This window comes from Lepidochelys kempii, chromosome 1 (assembly GCF_965140285.1).
Source record: "Lepidochelys kempii isolate rLepKem1 chromosome 1, rLepKem1.hap1, whole genome shotgun sequence".
Classification (NCBI taxonomy): domain Eukaryota; kingdom Metazoa; phylum Chordata; order Testudines; family Cheloniidae; genus Lepidochelys; species Lepidochelys kempii.
In genome coordinates, this window is record NC_136380.1 from 160399085 (window position 1) to 160425847 (window position 26763).

Genomic DNA, 26763 nt, shown 5'->3' on the forward strand with positions numbered 1-26763 from the left:
CATTTGCACATACAATTACATTATTCTCATACATGGTTGGGTAAATGAGATAATTAAGACCATATCTATACATTTAAATTACTTAAAATTCATTCTTTTCAAGTGTGATCATTAGGCTTAAGAGTTAGCCCCAACTGAGATTAATGAGGGCAGCTCGCATCTCTTGGAGGGATCATGTCAGCCTGCCTGCAGTCAGAGGAAAATATCTATGTCTTGGTTACATGGTTCACATCATGAGGATTTCTTTGCAAACAAGGAATATAAACTTTTTTTTAAAAAATAAAAGTCTAGATTCTGCAGACATGTTGGTCGGATACCTCAGAAGTTCTGGATCGGGACTGTGGGCTGGGTTTTTGGCATGACATGGCAAGTGTCCTTTTTAGCACAGATGTTGGAATCTTTACAGAGTAAAATGTATGAAAATGCTGCAAAGAAGTTAGGTGGCCAAATGATGAGAAAGGGGCAGAGGAGAGTGGATTGCATAGTTGTCTGAGTGTGTGTATAGGTTGTAAATGCCATGGAAAAGGGAGGGTTACTTAGCATGGTGCAAGGGTGTATAATGAAGAGTAATATGGTGAAACTAAGGAACATAAATTTTTCACGGAATACCAGTGAAACACCATGGAACTGTCTTCCAAAGAATTGATAGAAGCCCCATCACTGGGGCCATTTAAAAGTAGACTGTACAGATAATTAGAAAATGTAATGTAGAGAGCAAGCATATACCAGCTAGTGAATGCCCTAGATGATCTAATAGATACTTTCAATCTCTAATTTCTGTGTTTTCACCCGTTGCAAGGTTTGACAGTAAAATTTTTCACTGCTGTATGAAGAGTAACATACACAGCCAAAGAATCCCTGTTTGGCTAAGCACTACTCCTGGAAAGAGCTCGTAGTCACACTAGTAACCTCTTACGTAAAAGGAGTGGTGCTGACCATTCTTCTTGAGTTAGTTATGCATTGTTAGATCGACTACACCATTTTCTCCAAACATTGTAATTAAAGATATTCCAATATTTTAAAATACAAATACTGATTTTTTTTCCTTGTGAGATTTACATTGTATATTTTAGCCATAATTGTACTGCTCTGAAATACTATCTCCCAGGAGGTGGTATCTAACTTCCACTATGCTAAGAAGCCTGTTTTGTTTCAAAGTAATCTGGGCTAAAACGCAAACCCTGTGCATTTCAGTAATTACAATTTTTAAGACAATGGTCCTTGGATAGTCAAAAAAAAAAAAGCAGCATCTAAAGGTAAACACTTTGTTTTAGGTTTGAATATACTCCCAGAGTGCCTCCACAGATATGCTATGGCTGAAAAGCCTTTTCCCCTCGCTCTCCCTATGACATCTGTCCCATGTCTACCACATCTGCTCAGGTTGGACCCTGAGCTCTGCATCCGATCCAAAGTGAGCAGGAGCTCACTGTATATTTTTGGAGTTCAGTATAATAGTTTAACATCTTTTGCAAAAATGAGAAAAAATAATAGATTCAAAGTTCAGCCTAACTCTGCCTCCACTGAAATAATTGGCAAATATTGCATAGATTTGAAAGGAAGCAGGATCAGGCCAAGCCAGTGTCATATCTGAGGTTATTTTATCATTCAGCACCTAACGTGAGAAAGAAAGGTTGTCTAAGGTTGTTTTAGCACACTGTGCCTTGTTCCAAAGGTTAGTCTGTGCTATGGTTTTAAATGAATTTCTACAAATTCTTTTAGATCACTGCTTAAATGGGATGCCTCAGGTAATTGTCCTCTCCACAAATATCATTTTATTTTGATTCACTGATTCTTAGAAGTGCTTATACCTTGACCCATTTGTGTCTAAATGCCCTTCATATTGTTAATCACAGACAAAGCTGTACGTAAACCCATGTCTGGTTAAAAGGAAGTGTTTCTCACATCCATGTTATTGACTATTGGTTTATAACTTGTCATCCCTGTATATTTTCCACCATAATTCGGGGAGTAGGATATATTTTGCAGTATGCATGTACAAATGTTCTCATTGTAAGAGTTATCAAACACCAGGAGAACAATAGTGCACTTAGTGTTGCTATATAGTGTTTATCTCTTACTTTTATTAAATGCAGTCATATGTAGGGCTAAAATGCCAGATGGGTCTTCAGAGGAAGTTGGGTGGGTGTTCTTATGAGTGCAAAAACTTGCACTGCATTCAAATTACAATGCTAGTTACAAAATGATAGATAATGTTACCAGAAAAACAATTCTATATATTTTCTTTTTATCCTGTCTCTCTTAATTCCCATTTACTCTAATGGAAAAACTTGGTAAAACCTATTTTTTCCCTGAAAGATTTATTTATTTGTTGATTGATTAATATTCCAGCAATGTCTGGAGGCACCAAACGAGATCAGGTTTCCCTTGTGCTGAGCACCATACATATGCAAAGTAGGATATAGTCCCTGTCCACAAAAGTTTATGATCTAAAGAGGCAAGGTAGACAAAAAGTGGAAGAAAGAGAGGATTATCACCATTTTGTGGATGGGGAATTGAGGCACAGATAGATTAAGTGGTTTGTCCATGCTCATATAGGAAATCTACGATAGAGCTGAGAATTGAAGTGAGATCGCCAGTCTCCTTACCCACAAGACCAAATTTTGTTCATTTTTATTTGACAGTGTTCCCCTCATCAATACAACTAGCTCTTCATCGTCCATGATTCTTATGGTGCACAGGACAACATTGCTTCACCTTGTTTATTTCTCGTCATTGTTGTTCGCATTATCAATTAGACCAACAAAACATGGAGAACAGAGCTTGTTCATTATTCTGTGTTCCCTTTATTGGGTGCCTGCCTGGTTCTGTTAGCAGAGCAAATAAATAAATACATAAACAAAAATTATAAAAACTTGTATACAAAGAAGAATGGATTACAAAGAAATGTAAATAAATATATTCACATATTATATGTAGATGCATAGACTTTAAGGCCAGAAGGGACCATCATGATCATCTATTCTGACTTCCTGCACATTGCAGGCCACAGAATCTCACCCACTGACTCTTGTAGTAGGCCCATAACCTCTGGCTGAGTTACTGAAGTCCTCAAATCTTGATGTAGAGACTTCAATTTACAGAGAATCCACCATTTACTCTACTTCAAATCAGCAAGGACCTATGGCCCATGTAACAGAGGAAGGCATAAAAAATCCAGGTTCTCTGCCAATCTGACCTAGGGGAAAATTCCTTCCCATCCCTGAGCATGTGGGCAAGACCTACCAGACATCTGGGAAATAATTTTCCATCGTAACTCAGAACCCTCCTCATCTAGTATCCCACCTCAGTCCGTTGGAGACATTTGCTAGTAGCAGTTGTGGATTAGGCCATATGCCATTGTAGGCGACCGCACCTTACCATCCCCTCCATAAACTAATACCAAATGCAAGTGGTTGTTTATAATATAATATTTTAAAAATTAATTGGAGAAGACTTTCCACCACATTTCGACAATTTTAAGGGACTGTGGGTCAAATGATGGAGCAGAACAAATTCGTCCTGTCCCTTTTTAAAGAGCAACCTCTGCTGGGCTTACTTTCTTCTTGAAATTAGACTTTGCTTCTAAAATTTTAAGAATATTGCTGTTTTTTGTTGTTGTTGTTTGTTTTAAAAACTTTGGTTATTTGAACTTGAAAGCATTTCCCTTTTCTTCTAGTTTATCTGAGCTCTTAATCTAGGCTCAAAGCCCAGGAGTCTCCCATTGCATTAACCCTTCAAGTCATCTGAGGTTAGCTTTGCTGTCTTTGTTTTCTGTTCTGAAGTCACACTTTAAAGAGACGAGTGGCAGGGCCTTCTCGGTGCAGGGTCCCAGTCTTTTTCCAGATATGTCTCCTGCGCTGGAGATGTTTCCAGATCTTGGTGTAAAATCTTTCTATTTTTGCAAGTTTCTCTCTAACCTCATTAGTTTCCCTTTTCCTCACAATCTTATTTGAAAAATTTCTGTTTGTTTTCTGGTGCTTCTGAACAATGAGACCAGTTTGGTTTAATATGGTTTTATTATGCATATCCTCCCAGATAATTATTTTAATGTATATTATTCCCCAGGTAAATTACTAGCATAAAATAATACTCTTTGACATTTAAAGTATTTGGCTCAAATTCTATATTAGCCAATTCCCTCCTATATTTTATTTAAAACACCTCTCTGGTATTTGGTGTTGTAATGATATGAATTAATGATATCTTTCTTTTATATTCATATGTCATACTTTTCATATATGTTCTCATAATTTTATATGAAATCCACCTGAGTTAATTTCAAGATAGGCATTCATGAATGGACACTTTGTAAAATATAAGATTTGCAACACATTATCTCTAGACTCTTATGAGGAAAACGTCTATTTTTTACCTCAGAAGACAAAACAATAATAAAAATCTTCAGGGGTTTTGAACACTGTAAACTCTTGTATCTTTCAGGATCTAGATTTCTCATCACATCCACGGGAGCCTTGTATATTGTAGATGTACAGAATGAAGATGGATTGTATAACTACCGATGTATCACGCGGCACAGATACACTGGAGAAACAAGACAAAGCAACAGTGCAAGACTTTTTGTATCAGGTACTCTGGAATTTCTTAAACTCGGTATACTACATATTTCTCTTTCTATCAGACTGCACTGATAAGGCAGGAACTACTGGTACTAATAATGACTTGTCTAGCAAACTAAATGCACAAATAAGTAGGTAAGACTCTACAGTACTTTCCCTGTAGAAGTGAAACATTATAAATTTAAGTTGCCTTTTCTCTTTTTTTTTTCACTCAATTATGTATTTTCTGTTGTATCATATGTGGAAAATACTGTCCATAATGCTATAATGTAAACTATCCCCTCAAAATATAGAAGCTACAGGTTCAAGGCTACACAGCAATTCCTTCTCAGAACTGGGATAAAAATGCAGGAGTTCCTGGCTCTCAATGAAACTCCACCTTCCTGTATCTTGGTAATTAAATACACATGGCTCTACCATTTGAAAAAAAAGGTAGGGCAGTAAAATTTGTCCAGGGATTTGGTTGAATTATGCAAACAAATGTGCATGTCCAAAAAAGGAAACTATTTTCAAAATTGGACATGCAAGCTGCTTAAAAAAACAAATGCTTCTCCCAATCTTAATACAGGGAACCGTGAGGGAGCTGAGAGTGAGAACAGAAGGCAATGGCTGCTGGGACTGGGATTTAGTGCCACAGCATAGGATTAGAACCCCCACTTACAAACAGAGGCCTCGAAGGGATCTTCTGCATCACTGAATCCAGTCCCCTGCTATTGCAGGCAACGCTGCCATGTAATCCCTTTCATAAATGTAACAAATTCCATTTTAAAACCAGTTAGGTTTCTTGCCCCCATTACTCCTACTGGAAGGCTGTTCCAAAACCTCCCTCCTCTGATGGTTAATGGGTGTATGTGTGTGTGTGTGTGAATGTCTTTGTACATGTCTGTTTCTGTATCCAAAAATCACACACATCTGCAAAATCAGCTGATTTTGTGCCCCAGACTGTACGTGCACAGCCTCTCCCCGTCCCAGCCCCCCAAGAGGCTAGCCTTCCTATGTGATGCATGTGGCATGGGTTATAGCTAGGGTTTCTGGGGTTTTTCTTTATTTAATTGAGAAACAGTGATAAAACACCCTTATATATCTCATTTTAAAAAAAGAAAGAAATTTGGTGTTTATCCAATAAACACTAGACATGGTTATTCATATCCAAGGCAGTGGTTCCCAGACTTGTTCCGCCGCTTGTGCAGGGAAAGTCCCTGGCGGGTTGGACCTGTTTCTTTACCTGCCGCGTCCGCAGGGTCAGCCGATTGCGGTTGCCGAACCTGTGGACGCAGCCGGTAAACAAACTGGCCTGGCCCAGCAGGGGCTTTCCCCGCACAAGCGGTGGAACAAGTTTGGGAACCACTGATCTAAGGGTTTGTCTACACAGAGCAGTAATGCAGATTACAGGGGTATGATTTCTAAAGTGCATTAATGTGGTGTGTATTAATTAGTCAGTATAAACCTGGCAGGTGCTCACTAAAGATTCTCTGGTGTGCTTTAACATAGTGCTGTCTGAAACAGTGCTACATTAAAGCATGCTAGAGAATATGACAAAGAGATTACTCATTACAAAAATCCCACCACCCCCTGATTTTTGGACAGCCACATAAAACTCAAAAAATGCTAAAAATAAATTCTGAAAAATGAAATTAATAATCTTGAAAAACAGAAGCCCTAATTATGGCATTGCAGCAATTACCTGTTTTCACTATCAAACAGCTGTTATATGGCCATAGCCCTGCAGATCATTCTGGGTATAGCAATTGTCACAAGCCAACAACGGAAGGACTCATTCTCCTTCCCTGGGATTAATCCTTTATCAGGAAAATCTGGTGATTAAATCCACAAATCCCCACTTCTTGCAGCTTGCCAACTGTGACTGAGATCTTAGGTCACAAAGACTTGCAAAAGTATCAGACCTGCTGTTCCCCTTTCTTCTGTGAATATTTTCTAATGATTGTTCAGCCCCTTTGAAAATATAAATCAGTATGTAAATGCTAAATATTATTTCATTATACAATCCAGAAGTATTTCACTATTCGAGTCCTGCTATTTGTACTATGTCCCATGTGGTTGAAACACTCACCTGTACTTTTTCCAGCCAGATGAGGAAATATAAGTCCAGCACAATGGTCTGTCTAGTTATCCCAGATATTTGGTCTTAACAGTAAAAGATGATTTCCATCCTTCCCATTCAGCCCTGAAATATATCCCCACTCTCTCATGCAATCAAGCTAAACCTGAACCAGTGGTAATCTATAATCAAGCCATTATCTTGACCAGCAAAGGAGGGTTTCTACCCCAGTTGTTTCCTGGAATAAGGAGGAGAGAGGGCTTTCTGCCTGTTCCATCACTTATGCCTTTTTTGAGTGGCCCAGAGGATATATCCCTGCAAAGAGTTCCCTTTCCTGCCCAATTCCACACACACAGTCATTCTGGGAAGTCTGGTACATCCTAATGTACACTACCTTAACTTCAGCATTTGGGGCTTTTGAAGTGGTGAGTTTTACACCCCTGAAAAGCTAACTTCTGCTCTCATTTACACTCATGCACTCCTGCTGAAATCCCTGGGGTTCTACAGGTGTAACCAAGAGCCGAATCTGGCTTCACGCACAGAATTCCGCCTCCCAATGACTTTGTCTTAACAGGACACACACACAAGATCTACAGCTGAACAGTTTCAGACACAATGTTTTGCCTCAATTTTTCATTGTCCTTGTTCACAGCCGACTGCTGAATCACAATATTTTAAAGAGGTTGCTGCAGTTTGTTTTTCATTAGATATTTGAATCGGGATATAGTGCTTTTTTTTTTTTTTTTTTTAAGATCAGGTTTGGAAGGGACCTCAGGAGGTCATCTAGTCCTTGAACTCACAACCCTGGGTTTAGCAGGCCAATGCTCAAACCACTGAGCTATCCCTTTCCCCTAAAGGAAGTGCTAAAGGAGTTGGCAGATCTGATTGCACAGCCATTGGACATTATCTTTGAAAACTCGTGGTGATCGGGGGAGGTCTCAGACGACTGGAAAAAGGCTAATGTAGTGCCCATCTTTAAAAAAGGGAAGAAGGAGGATCCTGGGAGTTACAGGCCAGTCAGCCTCACCTCAGTCCCTGGAAAAATCATGGAGCAGCTCCTCAAGGAATCAATTCTGAAGCACTTAGAGGAGAGAAAAGTGATCAGGAACAGTCAGCATGGATTCACGAAGGGCAAGTCATGCCTGACTAATCTAATTGCCTTCTATGATGAGATAACTGGCTCTATGGATGAGTGGAAAGCAGTGAATGTGTTATTCCCTGACTTCAGCATAGCTTTTGACACAGTCTCCCACAGTATTCTTGCCAGCAAGTTAAAGAAGTATGGGCTTGATGAATGGACTATAAAGTGGATAGAAAGCTGGCTAGATTGTCAGGCTCAACAGGTAGTGATCAATGGCTCCATGTCTAGTTGGCAGCCTGTATCAAGCGTAGTGCCCCAAGGGTCAGTCCTGGGGCCGGTTTTGTTCAATATCTTCATTAATGATCTGGAGGATGGTGTGAATTGCACCCTCAGCAAGTTTGCAGATGACACTAAACTGGGAGGAGAGGTAGATATGCTGGAGGGTAGGGATAGGATACAGAGGGCCCTAGACAAATTATAGGATTGGGCCAAAAGAAATCTGATGAGGTTCAACAAGGACAAGTGCAGAGTCCTGCACTTAGGACGGAAGAATCCCATGCACCGCTACAGACTAGGGACCGAATGGCTAGGCAGCAGTTCTGCAGAAAAGGACGTAGGGGTTACAGTGGATGAGAAGCTGGATATAAGTCAACAGTGTGCCCTTGTTGCCAAGAAGGCTAATGGCATTTTGGGATGTATAAGTAGGGGCATTGCCAACAGATCGAGGGACATGATCGTTCCCCTCTATTCGACATTGGTGAGGCCTCATTTGGAGTACTGTGTCCAGTTTTGGGCCCCACACTACAAGAAGGATGTGGAAAAATTGGAAAGTGTCCAGCAGAGGGCAACAAAAATTATTAGGGGACTGGAACACATGACTTATGAGGAGAGGCTGAGGGAACTGGTATTGTTTAGTCTGCGGAAGAGAAGAATGAGGGGGGATTTGATAGCTGCTTTCAACTACCTGAAAGGGGGTTCCAAAGAGGATGGCTCTAGACTGTTCTCAGTGGTAGCTGATGACAGAACAAGGAGTAATGGTCTCAAGTTGCAGTGGGGGAGGTTTAGATTGGATATTAGGAAAAACTTTTTTCACTAGGAGGGTGGTGAAGCACTGGAATGTGTTACCTAGGGAGGTGGTGGACTCTCCTTCCTTAGAAGTTTTTAAGGTCAGGCTTGACAAAGCCCTGGCTGGGATGATTTAGTTGGGGATTGGTCCTGCTCTGAGCAGGGGGTTGGACCAGATGACCTCCTGAGGTTCCTTCCAACCCTGATATTCTATGCTTTCCTGTTTATTTTATTGGAGGTGATTACAAATAGAGAAATGGGTTTCCTTTCCTCTTTTCCTTTCTGTTTTTAACTGAAAAATGGTAGGAATCTATTTGAGGACTAGTCTATGAGAAAATATGGCTATTGAAGAGATACCTGAATACATTAGAACAGAATGCAAGAAAGAAGGGTCACTTTAGTTTTATTTTGTGCATCCCAAAATGGATCTATGTTATCTATATCTGTATTATCTTCTCCACCACACATGCTTTGTAAACCAGTGCATGTGCCACAGGGAATAATTGTTCCATGAAGCAAGCATATGCATGTTGGACTCTGGTATTTTAGATATCTTTTTTTTCTTCATCCACTTCTTTAGTTCCCTGTATCTGAATAGGTGATCCTTGTTGTGTTCCAAGGTCTGAATGCCACTTCATGGATTTGCACTTTAGGGGATTGCAAACTGTACCACTTAGACCTGTCAAACACTTTGAAACTGAAAACATCTATTCAAAAGCCTCCTGCCCCTGGAAGCTTTTGAATAGTGTTGCACAAAAGTGGCAACCACACCAAACAAACAAAAAAGTGGAATTTCCTATAAAATGTGTAGCCATTTTATATGCAACTTGTAGAAGAGGGATGCAAACGCTTTTTAAAAAAAATATATTCAGATCTGCCTAAGTGGTGTTTGGGATTCAGCTGGAGCCAGTAGAGGTTGTGATGTCATCTGGGTCCCTCTCTCTAGCCCAGTCTGGTCAGGACCTCTCTCAGGATTAGGATTACAAAGGCCCAGGAGATAGAGAGACTGTCAGCCGCGGTGATGAAACTTGCTCTAGTAGCCAATTTTACTTCCAAAATTCTCTTTCTTTAAGGACCTGCAAACAGAGGGATGGATGGAATAGCCTGTCCTCTCATTATTTTGTCAACAATTAGGCGTAGTTTCCGAAACACCAATTATGGTTCACTGATTTCTTGTTCCATACTTTTCTTGTTTACCAAATATGATTTAGCACAGTGCTTGAGTAATATCAGTCGGCCTTTTAAAAATATTCAGTCTTTGTCTCCTTTTCATACCCTTTTCCATACACATTTGTTGTTATGGGTTATTGTGACGTCTCATGAACATACACTCACTTTTTAAAATTGGGCTCACAATCAGGGTACATTTGCAAGCCCAATTATCACAACAGGATATCCAAACCTCATCAGTTTCAGTGAAACTTGGGCATCTAGTTCCCTTAGGTAGCTTTGCCAATCACAGCCAGGATGTATTTTAAAAGTCACTTCCAAGTTTTCAATAAGTTATAAAATCAGTTTTAAAAAAATTAAACAAACTGACTTAAGGTGGCCAGGATGTTATGATCTTCTCACTGCATCACTGATTCTAAGCCCTGGTCTACACTAGAAGTTGTGGTCGAATTTAGCAGCGTTAAATTGATTTAACCCTGCATCCGTCCACACGATGAAGCCCTTTTTATCGACTTAAAGGGCTCTTAAAATCGATTTCTTTACTCCACCCCCAGCGAGGGGTTTAGTGCTGAAATTGGCCTTGCTGGGTCGAATTTGGGGTACTGTGGATGCAATTCGACGGTATTGGCCACCGGGAGCTATCCCAGAGTGCTCCATTGTGACCGCTCTGGACAGCACTCTCAACTCAGATGCACTGGCCAGGTAGACAGGAACAGGCCCATGAACTTTTGAATCTCATTTCCTGTTTGGCCAGCATGGCGAGCTGCAGGTGAGTGCAGAACTCATCAGCAGAGGTGAACATGATGGAGTCCCAGAATTGCAAAAGAGCTCCAGCATGGACCAAATGGGAGGTATGGGATCTGATCGCTGTATGGGGAGAGGAATCCATGCTATCAGAACTCCGTTCCAGTTTTCAAAATGCCAAAACATTTGTCAAAATCTCCCAGGGCATGAAGGACAGAGGCCATAACAGGGACCCGAAGCAGTGCCGCGTGAAACTTAAGGAGCTCAGGCAAGCCTACCAGAAAACCAGAGAGGCAAACGGCCGCTCCGGGTCAAAGCCCCAAACATGCCACTTCTATGATGAGCTGCATGCCATTTTAGGGGGTTCAGCCATCACTACCCCAACCCTGTGCTTTGACTCCGTCAATAGAGGGGGAGGCAACACGGAAGCAGGTTTTGGGGATGAGGAAGATGATGATGAGGTTGTAGATAGCTCACAGCAAGCAAGCGGAGAAACCGGTTTTCCCGACAGCCAGGAACTGTTTCTCACCCTGGACCTGGAGCCAGTAACCCCCGAACCCACCCAAGGCTGTGTCGCGGACCCACCAGGCGGAGAAGGGACCTCTGGTGAGTGTACCTTTGTAAATATTATACATGGTTTAAAAGCAAGCGTGTTTAATGATTAATTTGCCTTGACATTCGCGGCCAGTACAGCTACTGGAAAAGTCTGTTAATGTGTCTGGGGATGGAGCGGAAATCCTTCAGGGACATCTCAATAAAGCTCTCCTGGATGTACTCCCAAAGCCTTTGCAAAAGTTTTCTGGGGAGGGCAGCCTGATTCCGTCCTCCATGGTAGGACACTTTACCACGCCAAGCCAGTAGCATGTAGTTGGGAATCATTGTAAAACAAAGCATTGCACCGTATGTTTGCTGGCATTCAAACAACATCCATTCTTTATCTCTCTGTGTTATCCTCAGGAGAGTGATATCATTCATGGTCACCTGGTTGAAATAGGGTGCTTTTCTTAAGGGGACATTCAGAGGTGCCCATTCCTGCTGGGCTGTTTGCCTGTGGCTGAACAGAAATGTTCCCCGCTGTTAGCCATGGGAAGGAGAGTGGTTAGCCATACAGTGGGGGCAAACAAAATGCAACCTTGTAACGAAAGCACATGTGCTATGTATGTAATGTTAACAGCAAGGTTTACCGTGAAAGAGTGCACCCGTTGTTCTATAAAATGTGTCTTTTTAAATACCACTGTCCCTTTTTTTTTCTCCACCAGCTGCATGTGTTTCAAGGATCACAGGATCTTCTCCTTCCCAGAGGTTAGCGAAGATTAGAAGGCGAAAAAAACGCACTCACGCTGAAATGTTCTCTGACCTCATGCTGTCCTCCCACACTGACAGAGCACAGACACATGTGTGGAGGCAGACAATGTCAAAGTGCAGGAAAGCACAAAATGACCGGGAGGAGAGGTGGCGGGCTGAGGAGAGTAAGTGACGGGCTGAAGAGAGGGCTGAAGCTGATAGGTGGCGGCAGCATGATGAGAGGAGGCAGGATTCAATGCTGAGGCTGCTGGAGGATCAAACTAATACACTCCAGCGTATGGTTGAGCTGCAGGAAAGGCAGCAGGAGCACAGACTGCCGCTACAGCCCCTGTGTAACCAACCGCCCTCCTCCCCAAGTTCCATAGCCTCCTCACCCAGACGCCCAAGAACGCAGTGGGGGCGCCTCCGGCCACCCAGCCACTCCACCCCAGAAGATTGCCCAAGCAACAGAAGGCTGACATGCAATAAGTTTTAAAGTTTTAAAGTGCTGTGTGGCCTTGTCCTTCCCTCCTCCACCACCCCACCTGGTGCTTCCCTCCTCCACCACCCCTCCCGGGCTACCTTGGCAGTTATCCCCCTATTTGTGTGATGAATTAATAAAGAGTGCATGAATGTGAAGCAACAATGACTTTATTGCCTCTGCAAGCAGTGATCGAAGAGGGGAGGGTGGTTAGCTTACAGGGAAGTAGAGTGAACCAAGGTGTGTGTGGGGGGGGGTTCATCAAGGAGAAACAAACAGAACTTTCACATCGTAGCCTGGCCAGTCATGAAACTGGTTTACAAAGCTTCTCTGATGCGCACAGCACCCTCCTGTGCTCTTCTGACCTGGTGTCTGGCTGCGCATAACCAGCAGCCAGGCGATTTGCCTCAACCTCCCACCCTGCCATAAACGTCTCCCCCTTACTCTCACAGATATTGTGGAGCACACAGCAAGCAAAGCTTCTCTGATGCGCACAGCACCCTCCTGTGCTCTTCTGACCTGGTGTCTGGCTGCGCATAACCAGCAGCCAGGCGATTTGCCTCAACCTCCCACCCTGCCATAAACGTCTCCCCCTTACTCTCACAGATATTGTGGAGCACACAGCAAGCAGTAATAACAGTGGGAATATTGGTTTCGCTGAGGTCTAAGCGAGTCAGTAAACTGCGCCAGCGCGCCTTTAAACGTCCAAATGCACATTCTACCACCATTCTGCACTTGCTCAGCCTGTAGTTGAACAGCTCCTGACTACTGTCCAGGCTGCCTGTGTATGGCTTCATGAGCCATGGCATTAAGGGGTAGGCTGTGTCCCCAAGGGTACATATAGGCATTTCAACATCCCCAACGGTTATTTTCTGGTCTGGGAATAAAGTCCCTTCCTGCAGCTTTTGAAACAGACCAGAGTTCCTGAAGATGCGAGCGTCATGTACCTTTCCCGGCCATCCTACGTTGATGTTGGTGAAACGTCCCTTGTGATCCACCAGTGCTTGCAGCACTATTGAAAAGTACCCCTTGCGGTTTATGTACTCGCCAGCTCGGTGCTCCGGTGCCAAGATAGGGATATGGGTTCCGTCTATGGCCCCACCACAGTTAGGGAATCCCATTGCAGCAAAGCCATCACTATGACCTGCACATTTCCCAGACTCACTACCCTTGATATCAGCAGATCTTTGTTCGCATTGGCTACTTGCATCACAGCAGCCCCCACAGTAGATTTGCCCCCTCCAAATTGATTCTTGACTGACCAGTAGCTGTCTGGTGTTGCAAGCTTCCACAGGGCTATTGCCACTTGCTTCTCAGCTGTGAGGGCTGCTCTCATCTTGGTATTCTGGTGCTTCAGGGCAGGGGAAAGCAAGTCACAAAGTTCCATGAAAGTGCCCTTACACATGCAAAAGTTTCGCAGCCACTGGGAATCATCCCAAACCTGCAACTCTATGCAGTCCCCACCAGTCTGTGCTTGTTTCCCGGGCCCAGAATCGGCATTCCGTGGCATGAACCTGCCCCATTAGCACCATGATGCCCACGTTGCCAGGGACCGTGCTTTGAGAGAAGTCTGTGTCCATGTCCTCATCACTCTCGTCACCACGCTAATGTCGCCTACTCACCCGGTTTCGCTTTGCCAGGTTCTGGTGCTGCATATACTGCTGGATAATGCGCGTGGTGTTTAATGTGCTCCTAATTGCCAAAGTGATCTGAGCGGGCTCCATGCTTGCCATGGTATGGTGTCTGCACGGAAAAAAGGCGTGGAACAATTGTCTGCCGTTGCTCTGAAGGAGAAAGGGGCGACTGAGGACATGGCTTACAGGGAATTAAAATCAACAAAGGGGGTGGCTTTACATCAAGGAGAAACAAAAACAACTGTCACACAGAATGACCCCCTCAAGGATTGAACTCAAAACCCTGAGTTTAGCAGGCCAATGCTTAACCCACTGGTATTCCAGGCAAGACTGAATCTCTGTTAAATTTTTCAAGGTGCCCCTGACAGACCTCACCGAAACAATTGTCGGACGTTGATTTCATGGAGGGAGGGAGGGGGGGAAGCAAATGAATACAAAACAAATCTGGTCTGTTTCTTGTTTTGATCCACTCCATCTATCTTTTACATCTTTGGCTGGCAGCAGATGGTGCAGTAGGACTGCTAGCCATCCTCATCTCCTAGCTGCTCAGCAGAAGACGGTGCAATACGACTGCCGGCAGGACTAAAGAGAATGACCTAGTCGAGTCACTCCTATTTTAGTCCATGAGCCCATGTCTGCCCAGGCGCTCCTGACCGACCTTATCGAGGCAGCCAAGAGCACCTCAGACATGATGACGATGGTTATCAGGCCTATTGCACCGTCTGTTGCCACAAGGCAATGAGCTGCTGCTGTGTAGCAATGCAGTACCGTATCTGCCAGCTCCCAGGAGGCGTATGGTCACAGTGAGCTGAGCGGGCTCCGTGCTTGCCGTGGTATGGCGTCTGCACAGGTAAATGAGGAAAAAAGATGTGAAACAATTGTCTGCTGCTGCTTTCATGGAGGGAAAGAGGGAGGGCCTGACGACATGTACCCAGAACCACCCACAACAATGTTTTTGCCCCATCAGGCATTGGGATCTCAACCCAGAATTCCAATGGGCGGCGGAGACTGCGGGAGCTGTGGGATAGCTACCCACAGTGCAACGCTCCAGAAGTCGATGCTAGCCTCAGTACTGTGGAAGCACTCCGCCGAGTTAATGCACTTACTGCACTTAGAGCATTTTGTGTGGGGACACACACTCTCGAATATATAAACCGATTTCTAAAAAAACGACTTCTATAAATTCGACCTAATTTCATAGTGTAGACATACCCTCTGTTACTCTGTAGCATCTGTTGTATTCTGCACCCTCATGATAGTACTACTTCATCTACCTTTTTGTTCTGATGGCCCTCAGATCTTTTGTCCACTCCAGCACCATAATGGACAATATCATCTGGTTGACAGCAGCAACATCACAACTCATCAGCTTTGTGGTTTGATTTAATGCCCATAAAATAGCACACATCAGGGGTGATGTACAGGTTAGTGTCCTCTTGAGTGTGGTTAGAAAGCATATAAAATGTTGTATCACTATGTGCACCTCCTATAGCCATCCTAGGCACATCCCTGGTGGAATTAAGACCACACACACTTACTTCATTCAGTAGCAGAGAAGACCACTGTGCATCTGAAGCTCTTTAAACTTATGAGATGTTGAACAGTCCACTGAAGTGTCGGCATATCATAGGGACCATTACTAGCATCCTATCCATATTTGCATTTCTCCTGAGTTAACTCCATCAAAACCAAGTTGAGGCAGCAGAGTGCCAAACAGGATATATACAGAAACTCTTGTTACACAACATCTTCACATTGTGGCTGTGGTCTGACGCTACAAACCAGAGATGAAGGAGGAGCAGGTTAACCACTTTGTTATGATTGCTTTCAGCTTTTCTAAAATGTTACTGGGAGAGTGTAATTTCTGAAAGCCACACATGCACAGCACGGCATGCTAACAAATGTTATAGGTGTTGTTGCCAAAGATAGGCCCAGTGGCTACTAATGCATGTAAAATCATTGGTTTGGATGGTAGAGCTTACAGTTGGTGAAAACATGCTACAGCACTGATGGTCTTCCTCAAGTAATTGCACATGTCCATTCCACTGTAGGTGTTTTTGCACTCCACAGCACAGCTGTCGGAGAGGTTTTTTCCTAGCGATACCCATTGGGGTGGCACAAGCGCTTTCTGCTGACTCGTGCACCACACACAAGCATAAAGGGAAGAGCCACCCTGACCGCCCTCACCCCCTTACTTCCTTCCTACTGCCCATGACAGTTGCTGGAGCTCCCTTTTTTATTGATTCTGCAAGTCTTTTATTTTAGTGTATAAGCAGTACCATTTTTAGAATCTGTTTAGTTCATTAGTGTAGATGAGTTGAAAAAGAAAAAAATGATTTTTTTGTTGTTGTTTGTGTGTCTCCAGTGCCTAATCTGGGTACCAGCCCCAGTACTGGAGTTATGCAGTCTCCGGGCTTCAAGCCCTGCCACTCTTGTGGTAAGGCAGTGCTGATTAGGGACCCTCACCTCAGCTGCTTTAAGTGCTTGGGGAAGGCTCACGTAAGCAACAGATGTAATATCTATAAGGGCTTTAAGCCCTGCTCTGAGAAGTATTGAGGGTTTCCCCCTCAATCAAGAGCACCTCTGCATCCATCTCGGCCAACTCCATCTACTGGCCACAAGGAACATCAATGCTGCAGACAACTTAGCATTGGTACTGAGCCCAGCACCAAAAATTCAGGACCCGTTTCATGATCAATCTCAAGAAGAGTGGGAATGGGACCAGCCCCCAGTTGACGTTGGTGGCAGAGTCCTGCTCAAGGGAAGTTCAGGAGGTGCTGCTGAATAGTACAAAACCATCAAATAAGAGCGCTTACCTGGCGAAATGAAAGAGATTTTCCATTTGATCCAGGCTGAAAGGGTTTTCCCCAGTCCTTGCTTCTATTCAGCACATGCTAGACTATCTTCTATCCCTAAAACTCCAAGTGTTGGAGATTAACTCAATCAGTGTGTAGCTAATGTCTATCCTAGCATTCCCACCTATTGCTAACTGATCTCTTTTTTCCATCCCAATGTCTGTAAGACTTTTAAAGGGCTTGGACAGACTATTTCTGCATGCGTAGAATGCTGCTCCCCTATGGAGCCTGAATCTAGTCTTAGCAAAGATGATGGGTCCCGCCAGCCACGCCCGCATGGAGCCTCAATTGACCTGCTCCCAGTTGCCTCCTTTGATGAAGGTAGCTTTTTTTAGTGGCCATTATACCAGTCAGGAGAGTGGGAGAGCTCAGGGTGCTAGTGTCAGATCCTCCATGTACATGTTTCTACACTGAAAAAGTTTGCCATCATCCTCACCCAAAATTTCTTACCAAGGTGGTTTCCACTTTTCATATTAACCAAGGAATCTTCTTGCTGACTTTCTTCCCAAAGCATCATGGTCATAAGGGTGAGGAGAGCCTTCATGCTCTGATGTTAGAAGAGCTTTCACTTTTTATCTGGATCAGATTAAACCTTTCAGGTCTTCGACTCAGTTGTTTATGGCATTTGCAGACAGAAGGAAGGGCAGTTCTGTATTCACTCAAAGGATCGTGTCTTGGATATCCCATTGTATTTGTTTTTGTTACCAGTTGGCTAACATGAAGGCTCTTGATAGAGTGTTGGGTCATTCAACTAGGTCCCAAGCAGCATCTGTGACTTTTCTGGCTAACATTCCCATATTAGACATTTGCAAAGCAGCAATCTGGTCATCTTGTCATATATTTACCTCTCACTACGCCATCTCTCAACAATCTAGAGACAATGCTAAATTTGGACAAGTGGTCCTCCAGTCCCTGTTCACACAGACTCACACAACCTGCACTTGGGGTTGCTTGTGAGTCAGCCACAGAGGCATGGCCATGTGCAATCACTCAAAGAAGAAGAAACAGTTAGTAACCTTTCTGTAACTATTGTTCTTCAAGATGTGTTGCACAAGTCCTTTCCACGCCCTGCTTTCCTTCCCCTCCCTATCAGAATCTTCCGGGGGGAAGGAACTGAGGGAGGTCAGGGATAGTTCTTCCCTTTATAGTTGTGTGCAATACATGAGGTAGCAGTGGGCCTTTGTGCCACTCCAGTGGGTTCTGCTAAGGGAAAGAATTCTCCAATGACTGTGCACTGGGGCACACACACCTACAGTGGGATGGATATGTGCAACATATCTCAAAGAACAACAATTATGGAAAGATTAATAACCATTTTATAGTGGTTCAAGTGTTTTGCTAGCCTCCAGAGAGAGGCAAAAATTGTGTGGTTATCTTTGATTAAACCTGACAATTCATATTTTACTAACTGTTTATATACAATTAACGTGGGTGACTGCTTAGCCCATTTGTTTGCAGTCTAATGGTGTTTTATTTTTTAGAACTGTTTTTATAACTTGCATAACAACTCTATAGTACACAGCAGATGGAGTGCAACAAATAGATCAACATATGCTAGGTGAGAGAGAGGGGAAGTTTAACATGTGGAGTCTACCATTGTTGTCGCAAAATTGGTTAAGATATAAGAAAAATAGCTTCATTTAAGTCAATATTTGATATTTTCATTATTATTTATTGTATTTTATTTTAGTAGTAGTAATAAACATGTATTGTGTGGTGGTGCCTAGAGGCCTCAATTAGCTTGGGCCCCATTGTACAGCGTGCAGCACAAACATAAGAAAATGACAGCCCCTGTCCTAAAGAGCTTACAGGCGAAAAAACAAGACATAGCATGTCGATCGTTATGTTTGGTGAGGTATCGAAGCATAAACATGGAGTTAATGTGCCACATTTCTCTAGAATAGAAATAACAACGGTCACATGGCAGTTTGGGACCTGTTTGTGTGAGAAAGTCTTCTGGGAACCTGGACAAAGAGCAGTTTGCTGGAGTTATAAGCTGCAGTTTACTTTTGCTGTCTAAGACTCCTTTTTAAGAGTATACAATATTTGTCAATTAGACTACAAACACACCGCCCCTTGCTTCTGCCCATTTCTCTTCTAACAAGGGAATAATTCACTCTTCTAGTTCAAAATCTTCTGACCCCTTAGAAGCGGGTGGAATATGTTGGTTTAGTTCTAGGTGAACTGTGTTTACACTTTCTGGCTCTTCTCTTTCCTGATGGGTAACGTGAAGAATGACTGCCACCTGGAAAAAATCCAGTGGGAGGGCTCCCAAGTAATCCTGCAATGTTTATTTAGTACATGCTGCTGGATGTAAGCCAGTACTGCTGAGATACCTCAATCTGGATGACTGGTCCACACTAGCAGTTTACAGTACATAAAATTCTGGGATAGCAACTGAAAAAAGGAGGATAAAGAGCAGCATATTGCTTCAAAAATGTAATCATCTTAATTAACTACACTGAAAACATCTATTTGCTTTCCAGACCCAGCAAACTCAGCACCATCTATTCTGGATGGGTTTGACCAACATAAAGCCATGGCAGGACAGCGGGTGGAGCTGCCTTGCAAAGCATCGGGGCACCCAGCACCAAAGTACCGTTGGCTGAAGGACAACGTTCCCTGGGAGCCAGATAGCAGGTTTCGGCAGACGGTCACAGGTCTGCTGATAGAGAACACACGTCCTTCAGACTCAGGCAACTACGTTTGTGAGGTGTGGAACAACTATGGTACTGCTGAGGTGATAGGGCATCTGCATGTAAAACGTAAGTCCAGGATTGAATGTGGCAAGTATAATTTCAAACTCATGATCGTGCTTGCTTTTGCAATGGCAGGAAAAGAAGGAAACCTAGAAGCTTCTTTTGTTATTGTTTTTGTTGCTATTACTTTTTTTGTTATTGGCAATGGTGGCTGCTTGAAGCTGCTCCAAGGTTTGCAATGTTATAAGCTGTCTCAGTGGAGATGGATTAGTGGACAGAATGCAGATGAGAGATCAGAAGTGCAAAATGAACACAGTTTATCACACGGTTATGTGATTTTTCACATAAAGGATATATTTTGCTTGGTAATCGAACTGGATGAATTGCAAAGAGTCTTCTGAATAAAAGTGTCAAGCTCTGGTCACTGGGATTCCTGCTATTCATTATTTTGAATATTCAGGTAATCCCTGAGTATTCATGAAAATGTATGCAAATCCTGACTGTCTCATGAATTTTATCATAGATGATTATTAGTCTGAAATGCTGTATTGTTTTGCTCTTTGTTATTCTTCTGTTGTTTAATTTTTTTGCTATAAAGGAGCAGAAACAATACCATCTGATTTAGATTTCCAACCACACAACATGAATAAGAAATCGTCAGAAGGAAAAGTGTGTGAACAATCCATTGTCTAAAAATTATTCAGCGAATAATTACAAATAACAAATACATCCAAAGAAACTCAGGATCATTTATCAATGATTCATAAATTAAAAAAGAGAGCTAAATTTGTAAAACATTCATAACAGATAGTTGAATCAGATCCACTTAATATTGTACAGGCTCATAACAGACCAGGAATATCTAGCAATCCTCAATAGGGAAATAATAATAACTTTTAAATGATCATATTATACAATATTCTTTAAAGCAGAATTAGGTTAACTAAGGAATTGTGTATGTCTGTATAAAATATAATATATAATTCTTTATTTAACTCATCTATTTTACAGAATATAGTCTAATATCTTATATCCATAGCTGTGTCTGTGTGTGTGAGAAAGAGAGAGAGACTGAGAGAGAAATGTAAAATAAATAATATTGATAGTGTTTCCAATATTAGTTACAATGCTGGTCATTAAACATGCTAAATAAACAATATCTCATCACATTTAATTCATAATAGATATCCACAGACGATAAAAGAGATGTATTATGTTTTAAATTATTTCTTGTTGATAGAGGTGGTATTGAACAAAAACCCTGGGGGAGAATCCCATCTGGATATAAATTCCATGGTGGTCTGTTATATATGTACTGGGCCCAATCAAAATGTAGGGTGGTTGGAATGGAGATCCAAATTCAGTAGTTTTAGTTGTTGGTATGTGTGTGGATAAAGACTCCCTTCCTTGTGTTTACTATTGTTACTTCAATACTGTGAATTTTCTTTCACACATAATATCAAACTTCAATAAAAATATATCATAATATTTTTAAATGGTGACACTGAGATTAAAGTCCCTTGGGCTATTTTACTGCTTTGTTTGCTTATCTCACAGTGAGTTCCACACAGGGGCACACTCGCATCCAGGCAGAGCCCCACTGATGGCAGTGGGACTCCAACTGGGTATAGAGGTCTGCCTGTGCAGAACTAATTGTGGGACTGTGGCCTTAAAAGGCCCTTGAAAGCAAACATGGCCGCCTATTCTCATTTCAGTGATGTGTGTTTGTGATTCAGTATTTTTTCTCAGTGAAAGGGCACCTGTTAGTCATATTTTTTAAAAAGATACATAATGTCTTCCTTCCCCCCCCCTCTCCTTTTGACTTAAATCTTCAGAGCCTCTGAAAGCCACAATCAGTCCACGGAAAGTTAAAAGCAGTGTTGGTAGTCAAGTGTCCTTGTCCTGCAGTGTGACTGGAACTGAAGACCAAGAACTCTCCTGGTACCGAAATGGTGAAATCATCAACCCTGGAAACAACGTGAGAATCGTGGGGATCAACCGTGAGAATCTCATTATGGATGGCATGGCCAAAAGTGATGGTGGAGCGTACCAGTGCTTTGTACGCAAGGACAAGATGTCTGCTCAAGACTATGTTCAGGTGGTGCTAGAAGGTTAGTCATTACCTGCTTTAGTAGTGTTACTGGCTACAGTGAAGTGTTATAGTATGTATATAGTACAGTATATATAATATGCTTGTGGTCTCCAATTATAAGGAGAGAGAAGACCCTGTGCCTGTAGGAAGGATGAAGCTAGCCACACACTTTGGGAGATATATGTACCTTTCCAGGCTCCAGAACAACAAATGAGAGGAAATGAAGGTCCAAGTGTCAAATAAATTGATTTGAAAAATATCCCTTCTACCGAAGCCCCACCAAATGCATTAATTTTCTGCTGCTATCCAAAATTCTGTATCTCCAGGACAAGAGAGAAGAGAGATCCCCACTGAGGATCAAACATTTCATTCCAAACACAGTTTTCAGGCTGGCTGTGAAATCAGTTGAAGGTCTGGAGATCATACTAAGTAACTGACACAATGTTCCACATAATAATCAAGTGAGGAAAGTAATCAATTTGTACAGAGCCAGTTCACTAATGAGGCTGTAGTGCAGTCATGGCATGGCCACTATTTTTAGTCTTTATAGAAAAAGAAGAGATTACCTGCCTGGACCTAGTTACCTCGGCAACCATCTCCTGTGACTAAGAAAGCCTAAAGAGCATATTGATAATCTATAATGATGTCGAGAGAGTGCAGGTTATCAGAGAGCGACAGCAGGAAAGATTTCAAAGACACTCAGGTCTTGCTGGGAAAATAATGTCTGCTTTCATCTCCAAAAAAGCCTGTCACTTGAATAAAAAAAGGGCAGAGGTGCATACTGAGCACACTCACTGATTTATTTGTCGTGTGTCAGTTTCCATTCAGGATAAAAAGCCAATAGCTTTTTTGTCTTGAGAGATGACAGTGCAAATGCATGGAAAAGGAAAGGAAGAGAGAGAGAGTCAGAGATGAAGAAAGACATTTTAAATACTCTGTCACACATCCAATAGGACAGGAACAAAGAGAGAGAGGGAGAGAAAAAATATATAAGAAACCCAACCTAATGTCCCTGCTGAAATATTTAGGTGTTTCAGTGTACTGGGAATGATAATTTTGATGCTCCTAGGTGATTGTACTGGGGAGAGAGAACGCTGCTGTACTTTTTTTTTTTTAAATCCTGCTCAGATTCAGCACATTTAGTGGGGATAGCAATTCAAGCTCCACACACATCATCAGATCTCCCTCAGTTTTCTGTGTGATCCTGTGTTGAGATTACTAGGTAAGGAGAGGCTATTTCTAATGGAATTATGCTGGTCTGAGCCTCCATGAAATGTGCTGAGTGCACTGCTTATTCTCTCACAACATTAGAGTTACTGATGCTTGTCACTGATGTCCTTCCCCATTACATCTTGTATGGAATTAAAATGAGTTATTCCCATAGGGCAAAGCCCACTGGGTGGGAAGAGAGGGGTTTTCAAGAGGCTTAAGCTATTCTCTATACTGTGATTAAACCACCCCCTTATAGTCTTTGCTGATGCTAATATTTTCTCAACTTTAAAATGAATTGGCTGGCCATGCTATGCATTAGATCCAGACAATGGCAAGCAGAATTGTTTTCTAAACCTCTGACTAGACTGCTTCCTACAGATTATGAGCTGAACCAGATGCATTCTTACCCCCGATTATATTTAAATCCATTCTAAACACCAGTCTTAAAGTATAATTTAAAAAAGAACAACAGAAAGAGTGTACTGCGTTGCAAGATCTGGGAAAGAACCTTCTAAATAATAATCGAGTGTCATTTTTCTTAAAACTATTATCCCTCTGGGCTATCCAGATAGAGAGTAATTTAATTCTACTCCATACTTCGAAAACCCCGTACCTTTTCTTTTCTAACTTGCACTTTGGAGACTTTGGTTAAATTGTGACATGGGTCAGAAGAAAATATATTTGGTGTCCTTTTCACCCTGGGAGATTTGTGTACAACACTAAGATACCTCCAAAATGGTCATCATCAGCATGAGTAGCAATTTGTATTTGGAAAAGGCTTATTTTAATACCGGTAAAAAAAAAAGATATTGTAGGACTGGACTGGACTGGACTGAACAGAGCTGTGTGGAATTAGCAGACACAAGTTATGCCTGGTTTTGGCCACTGTTATTCATCCTTAACTTTCAAAGGAACTGAAATGTGTACGAAGTATATCCCCAAACATCTTAGGCTTACACTATACTTCTTTGGCTTCTCAGTTGCCTATGGAGTCTAAGCCTTTTTCACAGGAACATGGGAATTGCTATATCAGAACAAACCAATGGTCCATCTAGTCCAGTTTCATCTCTCCAACAGTGGTCAGTACCTGAAGCTTCAGAGGAAGGTGCAAAAGAAACCCTGCAGTAATCCGTTATTAGATAACCTGTCCATAGGAAAAATCCTTCCTAAACTTCATTAATTAGAGGTTGGCTTATGTTGCTGAAGGATGAGGGTTAGCATCTCTTTCAGAACTCTTGGTTTATGAGCTGGGCTAAACAAAGGTAGGGAGAGCAGTTTTATTGTGCGTAAGTGTTGTTCACATGCTTTCCATTTCCTCTTCAGATGGAACTCCCAAAATCATTTCTGCCTTCAGTGAGAAAGTGGTGAGTCCAGGAGAGCCTGTCTCCCTTATGTGCAATGTGAAGGGGACTCCTCTGCCTACGATCACCTGGACACTAGATGAAGATCCCATAATCAAAGATGGTAATCATCGTATCAGCCAGATTATCACCTCTGAGGGCAACGTGGTCAGCTACCTGAATATCTCTAACACTCAAGTTCGAGATGGGGGAGTCTATCGCTGTACTGCCAACAACTCTGCTGGAGTCATCCTGTACCAGGCTCGAATAAACGTAAGAGGTGCTTGTCAAATCAGCTCCTCAAAAAAACACACATAACTCATTGTAGTGGAGAAGAAGATTGTTGCATGCACTGGTCTGAATCTTGGAATGCCAAAACTGACTTACTGTGGTTCTCCCATCTTCACACCTCCCTCAACCCCCTCTAGAAACTCCGTTGTATGGTTTAAGGTTGGAAGGCCCATTCCCTCTTTGGCTTGTGAAGTCAGCTTGTTATACAATCTCTTTCCCTAAACTTATGTTCCTCAAGCATGAGGGTTAGCGTCCTCACTAATATGTTTTCCTATTTTAGTTTTTGCATGCATGTGTTTCTTATTTTCCTCTCCTCTTTTAGTTGTCCTACATTCATTGTAATTACTCATGCACATGGTACATTAGCTTGAACCAGTAGTTCTACATGTCATAATACCCATCCTCATGATAATATATTTTATATACATCAGAATGAATGCTAACTTTGTCAGTGTTCTCATGTGTAACAGGATTCTAGCTTAGCATACGTTTTAGTATTTGACATTTAATTAAATCATTCCCTAGCCTTTAATTTGTAATGCAGTAAAGATTTTATCAGACAAGTATTCAATAATACAAACATATACCACAGCCCTAATTAGAATGTATGCTGTAGGGCGAGAGAAACTAGAGCACATAAAGATTAGGAAGACCGCTTAAGTGGTTCTTAAAAGCAAAAACTGTCAATGTTAAGAAGAAATGTCATGCAGGATACATTAATGGATGTTGTAAACATTTATATAATCAGCAAAAAATGAATATTTCCTCTAGCAAGTATGCCCTTAAATTATTTTCAAGAGTTTCTTTGTACTTTTCCAGGGCCAGCAAGCATCCGTCCAATGAAAAATATCACAGCAATAGCAGGACGGGACACCTATATACATTGCCGTGTGATTGGCTATCCATATTACTCAATTAAATGGTACAAGAACTCTGACCTGCTTCCTTTTAACCATCGCCAAGTAGCATTTGAAAACAATGGAACGTTGAAACTCTCAGATGTGCAGAAGGAAGTGGATGAGGGGGAATATACATGCAATGTTCTGGTTCAACCCCAGCTGTCTACAAGCCAGAGTGTTCATGTGACTGTAAAAGGTAATGTTTATACTGAAATATAAAGCTAAGCTAATGGCCAGATGGTATTTAATCAGTCCAAGAATCCACATATATAAAATTGTACCGGTGATTAGAAAATAAGCAATAGGACAGTTAATCTGCTTTTTTTTTTTAACAATTGTGTAGGCATGATATAAAGCCAATGGTCATCTACAGATATCATATTGTACCATACTTGCTGTCATTGAGTTGTGCCTTATTCTGTTGACGTCAGTGGCACGACTTGCATAGTAAGGTACTGCTCACCATATGTAAATCTGGGAGAATCTGGCCTTATATGATGAGGAGGACTCTAGTGCTTCTAAAAACTGAAGACTAAAGAGCATGAAATGTAACCCTTTGTTTTCTTCTGAGATGACTCAGAGGCTGAGGATGGCCGATCATTCACCTGAATGTTACGATCATTGAAGTTTCATTGGTCTTTGTCTCTTCTTGATGACTAAAGTCAGTTTTGCAACCTAGTTATTTTTCAGCTGTTAGCAAATGCAATGAGGTTTTGTTAGTTATGAATTGTGTCTATTTCTCCTTTTCTCCAGTAAGCAGTAAACAGATACAATAGCTAAATTAATTAAACTTGGTTTAAAAAAAAATGAATTGTTCTTTTTAGGGAGATGTTGATGTTTTAAAGAGAGAGCCATTTCTCTAAGTTCATTTTAACGTTACATGACTTGTAATTTGGAACAGGATGTTTGAAATCAATACAAAAGTTTCCATACATACAAGGATGTGGAAACTGATATGTAAACATTCAGAAGTAGATGATGATAATTTCCAAGCATTGCATCCAGACCATTCGCAAAGACATTAAAGATAAAAAGCACAAAAATGCTCATTATGCCTGATTGTTCAAAACTAGGTTGTACTGCGATGTGGTCTGGTCCCCCATCCAAGATGAACAAGTTCATTTCACATAAGCCTGCAGGAAGAACTGAAGTGCATTTTCCCCTTATGAATTTGTTCAAACGCTTTTCTACCCTTTTGCGTTTTTCTTTGATTAATATGTGTCAGGCCTTAGATAAGATACCAAGAATATAATAATATTCATTCTAGAATTATATTAATT

The 26763-nt window shown here is 41.9% G+C and overlaps 1 protein-coding gene across 1 annotated transcript in view; it reads left to right on the forward strand.

Annotated features, from left to right (window-relative positions):
• Nucleotides 1-26763, forward strand: part of DSCAM (DS cell adhesion molecule) — a 628496-nt gene that overhangs the window by 363813 nt on the left and 237920 nt on the right. Inside the window, exons 4-8 of the mRNA XM_073360366.2 lie at nt 4441-4587; nt 19437-19715; nt 21485-21760; nt 24277-24573; nt 25404-25679. Of these exons, the coding sequence (XP_073216467.1) occupies nt 4441-4587; nt 19437-19715; nt 21485-21760; nt 24277-24573; nt 25404-25679 (1275 nt within the window). The remainder of the gene's footprint in view (nt 1-4440; nt 4588-19436; nt 19716-21484; nt 21761-24276; nt 24574-25403; nt 25680-26763) is intronic.